The 18,985-nt window shown below is 40.0% G+C and overlaps 1 protein-coding gene across 17 annotated transcripts in view; it reads right to left on the bottom strand.

Annotated features, from left to right (window-relative positions):
- The window catches only part of RBFOX3 (RNA binding fox-1 homolog 3), a 942,623-nt gene that overhangs the window by 185,328 nt on the left and 738,310 nt on the right, over positions 1-18,985 (bottom strand). For 2 of the 17 annotated variants that reach the window (XM_031968488.1, XM_031968498.1), the window contains exon 1: positions 577-1,988. The exons of 9 other annotated variants lie outside the window; for them this stretch is intronic. In XM_031968488.1, the coding sequence (XP_031824348.1) occupies positions 577-681 (105 nt within the window). In that variant the 5' untranslated portion in view covers positions 682-1,988. Of the gene's footprint in view, positions 1-576; positions 1,993-18,985 lie in introns of those variants that run through there. 6 more of the 17 variants (XM_031968489.1, XM_031968486.1, XM_031968485.1 and 3 more) reach the window with 5 other exon arrangements.

Here is an 18,985-nt window from a genome sequence, read left to right on the forward strand (position 1 = left end):
GGCAGGCAGAGGTGCCCAGGGATGGTCGGGAACTCCCCCGCCCCAGTTTCGTGGCATCTCAGAAAGAAGTTCCCAACACTGTCCCTTCCCCCTTGTCTGCTCCCCCCTTCCCCCACCCCCTTTCTGCGGCCCGGATCCCGCACAGTCTTAAAAGTTACAAGCAAGTAACGCGCCAAACTCAGTCCCTTCCCCCCACCCGACCCTCCTCTTCTTTAACTACTGTGCCTAGGAGATGACCTCGGCCCGACGGGGAGGCGAGGAAGGGGCTCCGCAAACTAGGACGTAACCGCAGAGCCCCCTCCGGCCCGGCTCGGCCTGGCCCGACCCGGCCCGGCCCGGCTTCTCCAGGTGCGGAGAAGAGAGCTGAGGGCGCTGGGAAGGAGTGGGGAAGGGGGAGGCTTAGGGGGGAGAGCCACTGTCCTCACCCCGCACCAAGCAAAGGGAAAGAGGGAGTCACGCTGCCGGCCAGCAAGAGGTTAAGTCCGGCGGTCTGGGAAGGCTGCTAGCGTCCCGCTTACCCCCACCCCCCCAAGCACGTGCGAGTCCGGGGGCCAGAAGCGGGGCCGGCTGGCTTACCTGTTGGAGGTAGAGGAAGGCGGGCGGGCAGGGCACTGAATGCGGAAGCATGCTGCCGGAGTTGGACAGCAGGAGGCAGCCCGAGTTCGCCATGGAGCACAGCATGGGCCAGCAGATGGGCGCCCGGCTCCGAGGAGGCAGTTCGGGGCTCCTCGCGCACCCTCTGCTCTGTCCCTCCGGGTGTGCGAGCGAGCTCGAGTGTGTCCCTGGCTCCCTCCCTTTCTCTCTCCTCCTCTTCCTCCTCCTCGGGCCCTCCCCTCCCCCTCGTGGCGCTGTTTAAGGGGGAGGCATCAAAGCAGCGCTCCTCTGCCCGGTTCTCCCCCAGTCAGGGCGGGGAATGATGGAGAGCGAGAGGGAGATGGAGGGGGAAGACAAGAGGGAGAGGGAGAAGGAGGAGAGATAACAGACAGACAGGGAGAGACGCGGATGGGGAGAGACAGACACACACGGAGAGAGAGAGAGAACGAATATCACTTTGGAGCCATCCGAGGCCGGTAGGCAGAGTGCGAGAGTGTGCGCGGCGCGCGTGTCTGTGTAAGGCAAGCGGTGGGAGGGGGAGTCCCTGGCGTACTCCAACATCAAACAGAGCCCCGTATAAAAGGAAGAGAATCCAGAATGACAGCACAACAGCTGATCCCACACTTAACCCTTTGCCTGCCAGAGTTCTTTTGCAGCCAGTTCTCACACCCTCCCTCCCAGTCTTCTCCCTGTTCTCCCTCCGTTTTTCTCAGAGGAAACCCAGCTGCTTCTGGATTTAAATTTTTTTTATATATTTAAAAATTTCCCTTGGTCCTGGCGCTGGGGGAAAGCGTTCGCATCACGGAAAGACACTGTACTGGCTTTTCGGGTAGGAAGGTGATTCTCCCTGGGTGCTCAGAGAGCAACTATCTTAAGGGAAACCAGCTCAGTGACAGGGAGTTTCAGTGATGTAATGAGGGCACCTACGCAAAGGCTTCCTCCCAGTAAGGAGCTTTCTCTAGGCTATTCAGGGCTTGGAAATCCAACCGAATCTTTTGGCTGTGCTTCCTGGCCTCCCTTTATCTTGAGTTCTAATTTCTGGTAGAGTATAGGGTAGGCCATGGATACATGTGCACATATCACCTTGCCTCAACTTCTCTGATGCACTCCGTCTGGATGAACATGTACATTTGGCAGCCTTCCAGTCCGTCTTCACCTGAGCACATCAGAATAGCTGTGCACACAAAACAGCCACTCTAGTACACACAACATCATGCGGAGTTGCACCTGGCACACACACAAATAAAATAGCCTGTACCATTCCCACCTGCACTTCTCTCCTCATAATAACATATGTAGAAGAAATGGATATCTGTGCAGTTTCTTATCAAGCAACAATGCACAAATCCAGGCACAGGCCATACTAGCTAGATACCTGTCTCTTCATTACCACCTGTCTTCATACACAGACTTACAACAACACAAAGGAAGAACAGTTGACCTTTCTTGAACTTGGCAGAGTTTAAAGTGACTTTTTTCTTAATCAGATGCTGGAAGACAAATTGTGACTAGAGAGTAATTTTCTAAAAACCAAGTGTAAATACCTACCTATCTGGCATAAGGCAGTCTAAACAATTCAAGTACCAATTTTAGATGGTCCCCTTTCCTAGAACAATGTAATTTAATCTTCATTTAGTTGGTATTCTAAATGCTCCTCTGATCCTTTTATCATATAAAAACCAAAACAAAAATCTAGCTCAAAAGTAATGTTTTTGAGTCTCAGGTTACTGTAAAATCAGAGAATGGAACTAGATAGTCTTTTGAGCTTACATATGTAGTAAACGGTGGAATGGAGACTAAAAGCTGGATCTTCCGTCTTTTGGTACAGTGTTGTTTCCTAATGATCACTTTTATTAGAAATTAGAATTATTTATTAGAATAAAATTATTATTTTATTAGGTATAAAGTTTTACAAAGCCTGACCTTACAAAAGGTCCCTTATCTATCTCAGTCTTCAGAAATCCTTTCCCCAGACACTGGAGGGACTGTTTGGATGAAAGTACAATTATGAGTTGGAAGGTATCTCATATATGTCTCTTGTCATTGCATTTTTCTGGCTTGTAGCACCAGAAGGTTTTTCTGAATTCCATATTGCCTGCCCACAATGCTGTTATTGCCTTCTTCCTCATATTCTTTTTCTCTTGCCCTAGAGTAGCCAAGTGGTTTCCCTCTTCTTCCAAAATAAAATTTATAACTGGAAAAGACTTTAGAGAAAATCTGATACCCTTATTCTTTAAATCCCATGTTTATCAAGAAGTCTTTCTTAGGGCAGTTAGTTGGTGTAGTGGATAGAGCACCAGTCCTGAAGTCAGCAGAATATGAGTTCAAATCTGGCCTCAGACACATAACACTTCCTGACTATATGACCCTGGGCAAGTCACTTAACCCAATTGTCTTGGAAAAAAAAAAAAGTCTTTCTTAATAATCATGGAATATTGTGTAAATACCCACTTTATTGTAACAACTTACAGGTACCAATTCAGTTTTAAAAAATAATTTGTAGAAGTCTCAAAGCCAGGAGAAACTTAATTCAAATCCAGCTTCTGAAACATATTTGCTGTATGACCCTGGATAAGTCACCTGAGTTTGAGGGTGACTTGGAATACAACATATACACAGATATATATTATGTGAAGTGGAATGTGATGTAGGCAAAAGAACAAATCCAGACAAAATTCTAGGAAAGTTTGAGGAAGAATAGAATATTTTCAATCAAAGTAATCAATTGATCTCTTCTAGAGAACATAGCAAAAGCATAAAATAACATCCAGAAAAAGTTAAGTGAAGCTTCTGTCTTGAGAGTTTTTGTTAGAGGTTGTGTCTCTATAAATTACTTAAAACAAATGGGTTTCATAAATTTCTTAAAACAAATAAAGTTCCCAGGATGCTAGGTAACATAGACTTCTGTGCATATTATTCTCTGAAGGAAAGGCAACATCAGATGGATAAGAATAGGCAACAGGTTTTAAGTTGAAGTGTGCTATAAAGCCCTGATTGTTTTTAACTCCATCAATTCAATTCCATTCATATTTATTAAACCCTTAGTATAACCAAAAGCATTGAGTTAATGTCATAATTAAAAAATTTAAAGCTGAAAGAACCGGAAATCATTTCCTCCAACCCCCTGATTTTACAGCAGGGAAAACTGAGGTCCAAAGAGAAGCAACTTATTATAGTTAAATGTCCAAAGTTGGAAGGTCTTCTGACTCCAAATCCAATATTCTTTTTACTATGATTTGGAGATAAAAATCTAGATATGCAGAAGATAGTTTTCTAGGAGCTTACTATCCTATTTGGAAGTAGAGTTGGAATTAGGAATGGGAAAATGATTCCTGGAAGAGACTGCAAGATACCTCACTCAGAAATTCAAATCAGAAAGCTAATGTTATCCCCACCAAAACCAAAACAAAATCAAAACCCAACAAATACTGAAAGCAAAAGGATTATCCTTTTCTCTTCCAACAGCTGGTTGTGGGTGTAGGGGAAATAGGAGAAGAGTGGTCCCAGGAGGAAAATGTAATGGTGGCATAAAGTTCTCCAGATCCCACAGGTCCCACTCTGGAAATACTCTTGGGAATCATTAATAAGTATTTATTGGTGTCTCCAAAGAGCCTGAGCAACCTTTTTCCTCCCCAGAGGGTGCCTTCATGAGCCAGAGTGGGTGGTACTGGAGTCATGAGTGGAGGAAGTCAATGTTTCTGGTATCTGCTACTGGAGAGAAGAAAAGCTGTTAGTTGGTAAAAGCTGTCAATCTGGTATTAATATCTGCTACTTAAAAAAAAAGCAAAGGGAAAAAAAAATACCCCATTCACCCTGAATCTGAGAGGGGCCTTGTTAGGGAGGTAGGAACTGAGTTGTAATTATTTCTATGCTCCTGGGCACTACTATAAATATCTGGCAAGGGAGGTACCTCACAGCTTTTGAGATCTTCATGATCTTTCCTAATGTCTCATGTTCTTTTCTACTTTCCCCTGACCAGGATCCTGCTGGGTGGATCTCCTTCCCCGAGAAAGGATGTTTAATCACTGTCTTTCATGGGTCCATTTACTTGGAAGAGTCTAGCCATAAGGACACTTGTTGGAGACCCGGAGTGCCATATAACTTGGTTAACCATATAACTGTGATAAAATATTCTTTATATCTCAGATCATTGAGAAAGTCAGAGCCTCTGTAAAATGAATTTGTGGAAATTCTAACAGTGCTGTAAGGAAAAGTTATGAAAGCAGGTTGAGTTTATCAATTTACCTTCTGGAGACCCAAAATATTCCTTCCAGCCCAATGCAGCCCCCTGGAAGGCTAGAGAACAGTAAAGAACAAAAACTCACTTGAAACCTTATGGCTAGTGGCCCTGGGAACTTCCTGTCTGGGTCATGCCCAAGTATCCTTGAGCTTATGGCAAGACTGCATTCTTGGCTTGCCTCTTTTTTTTTATTTAATAGTCTTTTATTTACAGGTTATATGTATGGGTAACTTTACAGCATTAACAATTGCCAAACCTCTTGTTCCAATTTTTCACCTCTTATCCCCCACCCCCTCCCCCAGATGGCAGGATGACCAGTAGATGTTAAATATATTAAATATAAATTAGATACACAATAAGTATACATGACCAAACCGTTATTTTGCTGTACAAAAATAATCAGACTCGGAAATACTGTACAATTACCTTGTGAAGGAAATCAAAAATGCAGGTGGGCATAAATATAGGGATTGGGAATTCAATGTAATGGTTTTAGTCATCACCCAGAGTTCTTTCTCTGGGCATAGTTGGTTCAGTTCATTACTGCTCCATTGGAAATGATTTGGTTGATCTCATTGCTGAGGATGGCCAGGTCCATCAGAACTGGTCATCATATAGTATTGTTGTTGAAGTATATAATGATCTCCTGGTCTTGCTCATTTCACTCAGCATCAGCTCGTGTAAGTCTCTCCAGGCCTTTCTGAAATCATCCTGTTGGTCATTTCTTACAGAACAATAATATTCCATAATATTCACATACCACAATTTATTCAGCCATTCTCCAACTGATGGGTATCCATTCAGTTTCCAGTTTCTAGCCAATACAAAAAGGGCTGCCACAAACATTCATGCACATACAGGTCCCTTTCCCTTCTTTATGATCTCTTTGGGATATAAGCCCAGTAGTAACACTGCTGGATCAAAGGGTATGCACAGTTTGATAACTTTTTGAGCATAGTTCCAAACTACTCTCCAGAATGGTTGGATTCATTCACAACTCCACCAACAATGCATTAATGTCCCAGTTTTTCCGCATCCCCTCCAACAATCATTATTTTTTCCTGTCATCTTTTGGCTTGCCTCTTAGCTGTTAGTTCCCATGCTTGGTCCTTTAGTTCAGTAATTGAAAAACAGATCTCAGGCTAAGTTTATGTACTTACTTTTAAATTTCCAGTTTAGGACTATCCTACATCTTCATGAACTTAACAAATGACCATGGCCATAATGGCCAGACTCTCAGCACAGGTTACTAGTATGGAGGGAGACAAGAATGATTCAATGCTAAATAATACCTTTGTACTCCTTTCAGGGCTTAAACTGCTCCTTACTCCCCTTCGACTTTTTATCTCTTCTTCTACTTTGAAATATCTCACCAAGAATACCTGCTAAGAAATCATCTGACCTACCTAAAGCCAACCCAGGACAAGGGATGATCTCACCAGTTTCAGGCTGTTCAACTGAGCTAAGCCTCACTCTATTCTATAAATACATCCAGCTTCATGCTTTTAATGGTGTCTTTGATACCCCTCTAACCACACTCGGGTATTTATTTGGCAGAGAGCTGGCCAGGACTGTAAGGAGAATATGGGTGTTAGAGGGTCAGCTGAATATAGAGTCACTAAAGGGGCAAGCCACAAAGGGCAAATGTAAAGGGGAAATTCCCAGAAGAATAATCCACAGTTATGCACATAGCTCTGTGGGGACAGGAAAAGAGGTAGGGAGAAGATCCTTGGACCAATAGGGAAAACAAGATGGAATTGAGAGTGAGGATGATAGTATGGAATCAACCAGAAGAATTGGTAATTTCTAATCTGTTAATTCACCATTTACCTAAAGTTTGGCATTTATGAGGGCTACATAAGACAGAAGTCCTACACTTTGTTAGAAAAGATATATTAGTCACTCCATTACATTGGAGATGAGAACTTTCCTCTGAGTTTTCAAAAGCTACAGGATCAGGTTCCTTCTCTGAAAGACATTTCTTCCTCCTGGGTCTTCCAATCACAGCATAGGAATAATAGAAAGAATACCAAATGTGATGGAGAGAAAGACATACAGAAAAGATAAATAAAACCAAAATGCAGGTAAATAGTGACTTCTTCAGTTGAGGTCAAATTGGAGCGTTCCAGTAGAGGGTTCAATCATCCTAACTAAATGTCACTTTAGGCTATTAAAAGTTTGATTAAGGGAGAGAGTGAGGTTGTTTCCAATCCTGGAACTCCACCAGTACTGACCAAGGGACTTCTTGCCAGTAGCAAAAAAAAGTACAAAGACCAACCCCATTTGTGGGTGGCTGGCACCCATCGGTTACCATGGAGGGAGCCTTGTCCACCCATCAGAGCAAGTCCTCAAGCCCCAGTGGAGACTGCAGCAAAAGTGAAAAATAAGTTTATTTATCTGTTTAATTAAGAGCTGTTTGCCAGCCTCACAGATTCAGGTCCATCCGTCTCACTTACAACCACGTCCCAGCAAAATTAAACATAATAAATATAGGGAGACTGAAAGCAAAGGGCACATGTGAGATATACGAGCAAAGTCAGAAGTTGCATAGGGTTGCAGTTATAAGCACATCTTTCTTTTGCAAATGTTTCACCCCTTTGGGATTGGAAGCCAGCTGAGCTCTTGGAGAGGGGATGCTGGATCTAGATTGACTTAAAAAATACTCAATACTGTTCCCCACTGTTATTTATCTTAAGGGAACCCTCAGGATTTCTCCCTTCTTTTTGTCCATGGGAGGAAAGAGAGCTTAAAATAAAGTAAAAGATACATCTGAAGTTGACCATTTCTGGAATGTTACACTTTGGCCCTTGAAATTTCTCAGTGGCCTCCTTCAGCACCCAGAAAGATTGGCTCCAGGCACAAAGAGCATCTGCTCTGTGGGATATGGGTGAAACAGTCAGTTGCGTCTTTCTTTTAGCTCCTTAGAGACTTCAATTTAGGGTGTTTAGGCCCAAACCCACACAGGATGACAGGAAAAGAGAAACCAAGGTTAAGGCAGGTTTCTCTCCTCCAATTCCCCTCCCCAATTTAGAACTATTATAAGTTCTAAAAATTTAATTCCATAACAGCTGCCTGCATTTTCTGAAGCTAATAACTGAATGCAGTGAAACAATTATATTAGAGCTAAAATTAAGGTGTATTAACTTGAGCCTTGCTCTATGGTGTTGAAAGTATTTGCAGTCTTTGAGTTAGAAATAATGAACTTACTATCTAGTTAGAAAGAAAAAATAAAGAAGGAAGTTACCAGATGGCTAGCAACATCTTTCTTCCTCAGTCCCCTGCCATGTCTTAGATTTCTGTCCATAGGGTTCTCATTTAAAAAAAAAAAAGCTTTATGCAGTTTGCCCAAGGTACAAAAATGGCCAGTTACTGTTGTCAGAATTGGAAACATTGAGTTGTTGTTTACTACTCTACTACTACTACTACTACTACTACTACTACTACTACTATGAATGAGATTTTGTGCTCTATAGTTTTTTTAAAGTGTTTTTTCATCTTTATTATTTTATTAGTTTCTCATAACACAATAACTATGAGGATGGGAAGAGAAGCAAACATTTTTATTAAGCATCTGCTATGTGCCAAATACTGTGCTAAGTTTTTTTTTTTTTACAAATATTACCTTAAATCTTACATTTTAGCATAATATATATACATATATACATACACACACACACACACACACACACACACACACACACACACACACCCTTTTATGTCCAAAGAGACATGGAGAAATAAAAAAGACTTAGTGTTCAAGATCATATGGTGAGTTAGCAGTAGAGTCAGGATAACTTGGATTTCCTGACACCCAGTGCTCTTTCTTTAAGATATTCCTATCTCCTGAATTGTGCCAATTTCATCATTACTTGTCTCTCATTACAAAGCATTGTCCTTAATTGTCATTAAACCCAAACTAACTTGGTCAAATTCACTATTCATTTATAATAGGTCAGGTCTTTACTAATCCATCTACTTTTCAGTTTGCTAGTGATCATGATCTCTTTCTTTCTCATTAGAGAAGAGTTTGAGAAAAATCTACATAGAATTGTACCAGAACAGGAAAAAGGAACAGAAATAGGAACTATGACCAAATTGTTAATAATCTTATTGCTATTTTCCTTCTATGTTCCCATCTTCACAAGGGAAGACTGACAGTCCTTTTTCAAGGACTTTCTTTCCTTCCTTCCTTCCTTCCTTCCTTCCTTCCTTCCTTTCTTCCTTCCTTTCTTCCTTCCTTCCTTCCTTCCTTCCTTCCTTCCTTCCTTCCTTCCTTCCTTCCTTCCTTCCTTCCTTCCTTCCTTCTTTCCTTCCTTCCTTCCTTCCTTCCCTCCTTCCTTCCTTCTCTCTTTCCTTCCTTCTTTCTTATGGCAGCATCAAGGTCATCATTTGGCTGATGAAGAGTCCTGAATGATAAAATAAAAGGACTCAGGGAAATATTGAGGGCCCACATATTTATTTATTTAGTTGTAAAGCCATATACAATCCCTGACTGGATCACAAATGAAATGAACCTAGATAGTAGATATAGCAGATATAGCCAATACAGATATAGCCAGCAATCTTTATTTATGCCCAGGTAAGGTTAGCATTGCAGTGACCCCTGTCTGTCAGGACTAAGGACAGAAGTGCTGGGCATGGGGAAAGTTGGCCTATTTACACATAACCAATGACTCCATCTAGCTGTCTGAGGCTTTAATTTTTGAGCAGTGAATCTACATTTGGATGGGAGGAGATGGTTTTTAAAAATTACCCATATTTGGCCTTTAGCACTCCTGGGATTAGAACAAACTCCTATATTTGCTCCAGTGAGGGTGGGGGCTGTAGGAGAATAGATGATGAAAGTGACGAAAAGAGTAGAAATTAGAAAGAATTTTTAAATACAAAAGCACAGAATTTGGAATATGAAGGGAACTTCAAAATCATTTAGCCTGACTACTTTCAATTTACATATAAGAAAATGGGCTAAGAGGAGTGAAGTGACTAAAAGTCACACACATAAAATATCTCATCTAGGTTTGAAGTCTAAGCTCTCTAACTCTAATAGCATTCTTGTATATTCTTTTATCATACTCCCTCTTGTAGTGTCATAGAGCTAAAAGATGGCATGAAAAGAGTATGGCTTCAAGATCAAGTTGTCCAGCCCTCTGCCTTCAAGCAATTCTAAGCCATTTGTGACTGAGTTGTATAGTTTTTTTTGAAGATCTCCAGGGAAGACTGATTTCTCTTAGGAGTCCATTCCAATGTTTTATCCCCCTGGAAGTCAAGAAATTCTTCCTTCTGCCCAATCCCAATCTTGCCTGTCTTAATTTGATTTAAAGGGAGAAAGTTTGGGGATAATTCCAACAGAGACATTGAGGAAGGAAGATAAATTGGGTTTCATTGGCTTCTCACACTCAGAAGAAGACCATAGGAGTTTGTAGGCTGTCTCCCTCCTTTCCCCCTACCCCAGAATATAGAATATTGTCTCTGAGGAAGTTAACAGAAGCCCCAGCATTTGGAACACTTAATACTGTGCTAGCTCAAAGCTATCATTAAGGGAATAGTTGAGACACAGATTAGATGACAATCTGGGGCCCTTTTCATTGTTGTGGTCTCTGTAAAGAAGTCTTAGGATCCGATAGGAATGGAAAGGGGGAACTGAGTTAACAGATTAGTTTCAGAGATGGATGAATTTTACAAATCCTTAGAAAAAGGCTCTTGGACTGTGATCAGCATCATGGTTTCTTGCATAAACAGAAGGGAAGTCTCAATTGCCATCATGACAAAAGGTAGCTAAAAAGATGGATCAAGTCTCTGGTGAGCACCTAACCTTGTTTTCCATGTATCTTGTTTCTAAAATCAGTATTAGACTCTTGTTCTGCCTCTTTTTCTTTAAGTCCCTACAATAACATGACATTGTTAGCAACTTAGAAACTAGTGTCCTTTGAATGAAGAGAGAAAAGGAAAAAAATTATTCACTCCTTATTATATTGTAGGAATCATGCTAATTCCTGAAGGAATTTATTTTAGAAGTACAAACGGGGGTAGAAGCCCAGGAGGGGTGTTTGGGTCTGGCAAGTCACAGGGATGGTGAATGTAGTAATAGGGCAGTGAATTAATATGACCTTTCCTTTGTCCTCGCATAAACATAAGAGGGAAGAGAGGATATAGAGATATACAAGTGTATCACAGTTAGGAAATAGCAATGGGAAAGGGAAGTCCTGGGCACAAAGAAGATGGAGGCCAAATCTCAAGAGTTAAAAGAGCATCTCTGGCCAAAGAAACTTTCTGAATTCCCAGTTCTAGCATTTAGCTAGTTAACAAAGAACATGAGATCTCCAAAATATAGAACACAAGGGGACTGTCATTGTGTTCTTCTCTACCCTTTTGTGTCCTCTGAAGCCAGAGCAACAGCTCATTAAAAGCTCATTAGGATCCTGACCCAAAGTCCTAGAATGACAATGTTGCCCAAGCAAAGCACACCACCTTGGAGAGGCAGTAGTATCAAGGTTGGGCAGCTTTAGCTAATGCTGTAGACAACAGATGGGAAGAATGGAAAGGGAGGAAGCCTAGGGGAGGAGTTTCTCCAATTAACCCTTTACTGAAGGATGAGAATGTTCCTGAGATTGTATCTTTCCTTCACAGCATGTGGCAAACCTGCCTATCAAGAAAACAAGGTGAAGATTTTACATATCAAAACTTCATCATGTGGCATAAATTCAGTATTGAAATATGGGAATATGAAGGATCTTTTCTCAGATTGAGGAGCCTAATCCATAAGGGAGATGTTTAAGGTATATGTGGGGAAAGGGGAAGATTCTTAACCTGTAAACTTTTAAAAAACCTGATAAATCATCATAACTGGCTTCTTTTTTAAACCTCCTGATTTTATTTTGTTTTTAAAAAGACATTCTGAGGTGTTTAAGTTGCTGATAGGGTCCATGACATAAAAAGTTAAAAAACCTCTAGGGACTAGTTAGAATAAGGAACACCTAGGTAAGGCTATTTGGGATGCTTCATGTTAACCTCCTAAACCCTACACTAAAACCTAAAAGTATTCAACAACTCTAAATATACAAAGGTAGTTTTATAAGTTGCTTTATATAGGTTAAATGGATACCATAGTTTTGATTATCCATGTCTCTTATGAAGGCAGCTAGTTGGTGAGTGTATTTGAAAAAAAATAGCATTTACTTTACTCTAAACTGGCATCAAAGTCCAGTGTTGTGTGGCACTGAAAATGACTCTCCCTTTCCAAGGCATGAGATTTCTGAGAATACACTGGCAAAGAGGTTTGGAGAAATTTGGCAGCAAGCTAGGGGCCCTGTGCTGCTCTTAGCTTTTCCAAGCTTCTCTTCCTGCTGAGGGCTGCAGCATTAGGACAAGGGGAGCCGTCTGTTCCTTTGCTTACTTCCCTGAGATGCTATGACTTTTGATTCCTGGTTGATTAATATACAGCTGACAGAGACTGTATTTAAGGCAGCTTTAATTCTCTCAGGTCACCAAACTCAGGAGAAGCAGAGCTGCAAGGAGCCAGCTCTGCTATAGATCAAACATGGGAACCTTCAAATCATTTTGTGGCCCAATTTCTTACTGCTACTGCTTCCTGATCTCTTGGAGTCAAAGAAAATATTAGAACTGGACTGGGAGGGTCTATTGGATTTGGGCACCTGCTAAAATCTGCTTGGCATCCTGGATTTAGAAGAGCTAGAATTAAGACTATTTTGCATTTCAGCACCAAGGACAGCTCTAATGAAAGGACAGGCACCCCCAACTCAGTCTTGGCTTAAATAAAAACAAAGTGTAAATTGTTTTACTGATTGGCAAAACTAATCAGCTAGTACTTTGCTCTGTCACCTCTGATCTCACCCCTTCTTCTTCTCCTACTCACTGAGGCTTGAAATCTAGGTGTCATACTCAATACCTCACTCCCTCCTCTTCCCCCATTCCAATTTGTCACCAAAACCCAGAGATTTTTTTCACTATTGGGACACATATTGAATAAATCGTCTTCTCTCCTCAGACATTCTGCTATAGGTCCTCATCACCTCACACCTGAATTATTGCAAAAGAAACTACAGATTACAATTGTTTCAAGTCTCTTCCACTCCAGTCTCCATTCCACTGCCAAAATGATCTTCCCCAAAAATAGGTCTGACTATGTCACACACCCTTTCCACCTCCACTCAGTAAACTAGTGGCTTCCCATCAACTCCAGAATCAAATATACAATCCTCTCTTTGACACTCAAAAACATAACATATAGATACCTTGTTGTTGGCATGTTGTTTCCTTCACCACACTTTGAGCTCTTTGACAACAGGAATTGTCTTTTGTCTTTCTTTTGTCAGTGTTTAGCAAAGATCTGGTGCTTGATAAATATTTATTGAGTTGATATTTCCTTTCCTATTTTGGCTTTCCTTATGATGCTCAGTATTTTTTTCTAGTTAGCATTTGGTATGGCTGCTCTTCTCTTATTGATTGTAGTCTTCTCTTTTTCTCTCTGTCTCCTGGAGTAGTAGCTGGTGATTCCAGGTTCCTCAAATGAGGCAAACTGTTCCCCGGATCCCCTTTCTCTGTTTTCAGTGACCTCTTGTGCCTGAGGCTCTTATGGTTCTGGATCAGCCTAGTCCTCTCCAAATTTGCCTCATTAGCATCTCCTGAAAAACGGGATAATTTCTCTGCTTGGCACATGGATGCTCACTTGCTAGGGTATGCCTGTATGTTTGCCATTTCCTCTGAAGTGCCTTTTATGGACCTGTCTGTGTTGCAATTCAGGCGTGCATCATGAAGTAGAACAATGCAGGAAGATTACACTCGGAAGCATGGTTTGTAAATTACCACCCAGCAGGAGAAGGGAGTGATGAAGTGGGAAGGCACCTCTTAACTGGAGAACCCAATGCAGAAAGGCATTCTCATTTATGAACAAGATCTTCCCAATCATTCTCACTGCTACCACTAGCTCACCACAAATTAGGGAGAAGCATTAACACTAGAGTTGGAAGGAACCCTAGACTCATTTTCTTATTTCCATTTCATGAATGATTTTATTAAGATTTCTATCACTCTTCTTAATATACTGAATTTATTCTCCTTCCAAATACACACATGCATGCATGCATCTGTGCACACATGCAAACATACTTAAATTGACAGTCATCTAAAGATTCTTAATTTATGTTACACTTTCTAAATAAAAGATCCAGTGGTTAAAAATTAATAGCAAATTTATAGGAATTCTATATGGCTATTATAGAAGTATAATGAAGTGGCTGCCACTTGGCTGTGTGTGGGTAATTGGAAATCAGAGAAGAGAATCTTTATTTTATTGGAATTGTGTTTTTAAGAGTAAACACCATGAAAAGGGTCAGCACAGCTCTAAACTGGCACATACTCTTCTCTAGAGGAAATCAGTGGCTGGTTCAGCACCTAGTTGAAGCCAGTTTAGCTACAAAAACTTCAACTGGCATTGCAGAAAGGGGAAAAAGGATATATATTTATCAACAATATATAGTAGTAGAAAGAGCACTGGATTTGGACGGGATCTTAGCTAAAATCTTGGATCTGCCTCAGTTTACTTATTATAAAATACAATGTTCTGATGATTTCAATGGCTCTTCCAGTTTTAGATCCTATGAATTAAGAAACTGAGCTGTGGGATTAGGGGACAAGAGGAAAGAAGATCAGAGTAATTTTAATGGAGTAAGACATAGTAGAAGAAAGCACAACAATTTTCTCTAGAAATAAATATGATTTCAGAACAAGGGACAATAGTGTAACCTTGGACTATGCTTGCCTTGTAAGTATAACTAACAGCTTGATATCATCATTAACTTACCAGAAGGTGCAAAAAAGATGCTTATGGAGTGGAACTTTTGTTACTGAGATTTCCTTTGGAAAGAGGGCCAAAGCTAAACACTCATATAGGGTATTTTGGGAGAATCCAATTCTTGGAAGCAAAAAGATGCTTATGTCATTTTTCCTATTTAAAATAAATGATTTAACCTCTCAGGCCAGAGCCCAAATTTCATATGATTAAAACAAGCCTTCTAATGATTAGTTAATATTTTGTATTCTCATTTATTGAATATTTTATATATACATATTTTTGTATATTTTGTAAATGTTATTTTCCCCCCTCATAATTAATTTCCCTTGCTAAACTCAATTGTGGCTTGGAATTGAGGAAAAGGAAAATGGAGCTAATTAATGTCTGAAAAAAAGAAATATTCTGGGCTCCAGCAATCACAATCTGTGGGAATCATCAAAGGTGTCACTATGGATGAAATTCTGGATTTGGAGTTAAGAAGAACTCACCTCTTATATCTGACATTTACTTAACCTCTCTGAGTCCATTTATAAAATGGTAATAATAACTGTATCACATACTTCACTAGGTTGTTGTGAGGTACAAATATAATATAAGCCTTTGTTCTTATCTGTTAGCTTAGCAGAATTAAAAGAAGGAACCAGGAACAGAGTTTGCCTGGATGGAGTCTTGACATAACTTAGGTCATCTTTGGGGTGCTATATGTTGCCCATCTTAGGGAATTCCTAAGATCATGAGTAGCTGTGCTGACAAAGTCTAGAAGGAATTTTCTGAATTCATAATCCTGCCATTTCCAAAACAGCTTTTCTATTTATTTAACAAGAGCCTAATATGCTATCCTGATAAAAGCCAGTCATTACTGGGGGAGGGAAGGCTACAGACAAAATAAGGAGCAGCAGTCATACTAATTTCTGTCAGATAAGAGTTTTTGTAGAGTTTTCTCAAACCAGAGGTTCAGAGATACTTAGAGAAGCAAAGTCAAGGAGTAGCTCCAAATTGAACAACCAAATGCTGCTTGGGAGTGATGTTATTCTAAATCTGTCCATTCCTTCCCCCATTCTATCCCACTCCATCTCCAGAAGTTAACCAAACTCTGCAATTGGTTCATCACATTTTAAAATAATTAAGTCTGTAAAAGTTTTATTTAGGTCACAAACTTAGAATTGTATTTCAATGTATTCCCACCTCTCAGCATTTATCTTTCTGCTTCTTTCCATCACCATGGAATTATAAAAGCAAAAACCTCTGATTGCAAAAATGACAGAAAAATTCCTCCATATTCACCCAGACTAGCCTCCAAGAAATCCCTATTGCCACCAGAATACCACAAACTAGGGAGAAATTGCTTAATCTTAGGCAATTGGTTAATCATTATTTTCATTGCACTTCCAGTTTCTTAAGGAGAGAAAGAGGGAGGGAGAGAAATTGTGTGTGTGTGTGTGTGTGTGTGTGTGTGTGTATGTGTGCACGTGTTTGTATGTAACTGGAGGGAGCCTCATTTTCTCACACTCTCCCAGAATGATTTTACAAATATTTTCCCAGACAAAAAAAGAAAACAAAAAAGAATGGAAGAAAGATTTACTTTTGATGTTTAAAAGTTTTGATTCTTAAGAACTGAGGGGAAAAGCAGGTGCCATTGACTGGGGAATAGCTAAACAAATTGTTCCTATGTACAAAAGTTCACATAAGACACTACAAATATGAAGAATTTAGAGAAACATAGAAAGCCATAAAAGCTGATTCAGGGTAAAGTAGGCAGAGGCAGGGAAGCAATATGCACAATAATTAAAATATAAAAAGGAAAGAACAGTAAAATGACACTGAAATTAATACTGACTAATGAAGTTTGGTCTGAGAGAAGAGTTGAAATGCACCTCCTTCCTTTTCCCATGAATCAGACACCATCACTGTGTAGTTTACTTTTAATGAACTTGATAAACTTTTGATGAAATTCCTCTTCCTTTATAGTATCACAGAATTTGATAATCAGAAGGAATTTCAACAGTATAACACACATGCAAAAGAAATTTCCTCTGTAACATAAGTAATCTAGCCTTTGCTTGAAGAACTCCAAGGAAGGCAGGGAGTGTGTGTGTGTGTGGAGAACCCATTTAAAAAAAATGTTATAGGTGAATGCTTATTGAGTAGGAGAAAAGGAGAGATATTTGTATATAATCTAAAAACAAAAAATTTCTATAATTTTTTTAAAGTATTGCTTAATCTTAGGCAATTGGTTAATCATTATTTTCATTGCACTTCCAGTTTCTTGGGGAGAGAAAGAGGGAGAGAAATTGTGTGTGTGTGTGTGCGCGTGTGTGTATGTAAGTAGAATAGGCTAATATTCAGTGACACTGAGATTGGGAATATTGACTTCCTGCTCAGAGGCTGTTGGTTGCTAGTCTGCTAGCTGCAGAGGACATAGTGCCACCTTTGTACCTCACTAAATGGCAGGCAAATTCTAGGATCAGTTAACTGGAGCTTATTTGCCATCTTGATCTGCTCCTAGGGAGAATACCGCCAGTTCCAGCAAGGACACTAGGCCCCCATGCCAGGCTAGTTGAAAGAGGAAATGTCAATCTCCACAGGGTTGAACTTATTTGCATTTGGCTCCAGGGTGAGCTTATTGATTTTCCTTTCCAGTTTATAGTGAGGAAATTCTACTCTGATGTTCCAGGGCTTAGTAATAATTATGATAATAATTTGGACAGATTGGATCAAAGATGCCTAGAGCACTTTACAGATTCACAAGCTATCCTGGTTCTTTCAAGAGAGGAAAGAAGGTAGAAACAGGTTGAATAGAGTTTTCCCCATTCCAAGCATAAGAAAAGTAAGACCAAAAAGGAGAACTGCCTTATTACTATTTAGTAACCTGGAGTCTCATCATAAGATGATAGATTTAGAACAGAAAGAAATCTTAGAGATCATCTCATCCAGAAGTATCAAATTCCCATCCTGTAGACCCCAAGAAGCCTGTAAAACTCTCCACTGGAGCCTAAATCAGATTAAGATGAAATTAGGAAATTTTTAACAAAATATATAATACAACAAAGATAATATAACTTTGTGGTTTTCTAAGTCAACATGGCCTTCAGGGATTCATTTTTATTTGTCTTTGATAGCACTGGCTAGTCACTTGACAGATGAAGTAACTGAGACTGAAAGAGAGAATAGCAAAAGTTACATGGATAGAATGGTAATAAGGATTTACAACTAAAGTAAATGCTTTTCCCACTTTCTCATACAGTTCTTGATGCTTGCACTTTTTTTTCCTGTAATGCCTAGTCTGCTACTTTATTTATTACATACTCTCCTTCCCAGATTCAATTCTTACATAAACCAGCAATAACACTTCCCATACTTTTCCTAACTTCTCTCCACAATGCTCTCCAGAAATCAGCAATGGATTACTATTGAGATTTTTGTTTGTTCTCCTTTTTCAAAGAGACCAAAGAGGTCAGATGATGATGTCCTGACTTTTGTGTGAATTGGATTTAAGTGAGGCAAAGTTGTACAAAGTCATCAACTTTATTCTCTTTCAGAATCTAGTGGCAAGACAAAAGTCAAGATGACTGATGATGGCCCAGGATTCAATGGATGACTTTGACATCTTTGATGTCTGACCAAGTTCTAAACACCTGACCAAGTTCTAAACACCTTCTTTAGCCACCTTCATGGCCATTGGAATAGATTGTTCTCATCCACCTATTCCTCTAGGGCAAGTCTCCACATGGTTTGGGTAGACACCGCCCAACCCTGTTACTTACCCTTAAATTGGTTGAGTTCATCTGCTTAGAAAGTTTAGTGGGGTGTGGCCATTGTGCATACTAGAGCTTTTTGGAGTCCCAAGTGAGAAGATAGAAGTCAGGTTGATACCAAAAGTGAATGAAAAGCCCTCAAAAAACCCCTTAGCAAGTCCTCACACCAGAGAGGTTTGTCCTCCTTGAACATACACCCCATCATTCTCATTCCCACATCTCATTCTCAAACTAATTAAGAAGCTTGAAGAAGTACAGTTGAATTTAATGCTTTTCTATGGTTTGTTTGGGTTTGTCTAGTTTTTTTTGATCCAATGAACAATTCAACAAGTGTTGCAACCATATCCCTTTACTCATTTGGCCAAGTTTTTCTTTTTCTCTGTATTTTCCTATTGTCTCTAGGTATTCTCTAGGTACTCTAGGAAGAGCTTAAAGAGTCAAAGTAAATTTCTAGGTCATCTTTAGTTAAAGGCAGTTAAATAAAGTTATTCTGTTTCTCATTCAGAAGGGAGTATTTGGGAGACAGTAGGTATGTTTTACAATTTATAGGAATCACCCCAAACATTATGAGTTTTCAAGCAAGTT

This window comes from Sarcophilus harrisii, chromosome 4 (assembly GCF_902635505.1).
Source record: "Sarcophilus harrisii chromosome 4, mSarHar1.11, whole genome shotgun sequence".
NCBI lineage: Eukaryota > Metazoa > Chordata > Mammalia > Dasyuromorphia > Dasyuridae > Sarcophilus > Sarcophilus harrisii.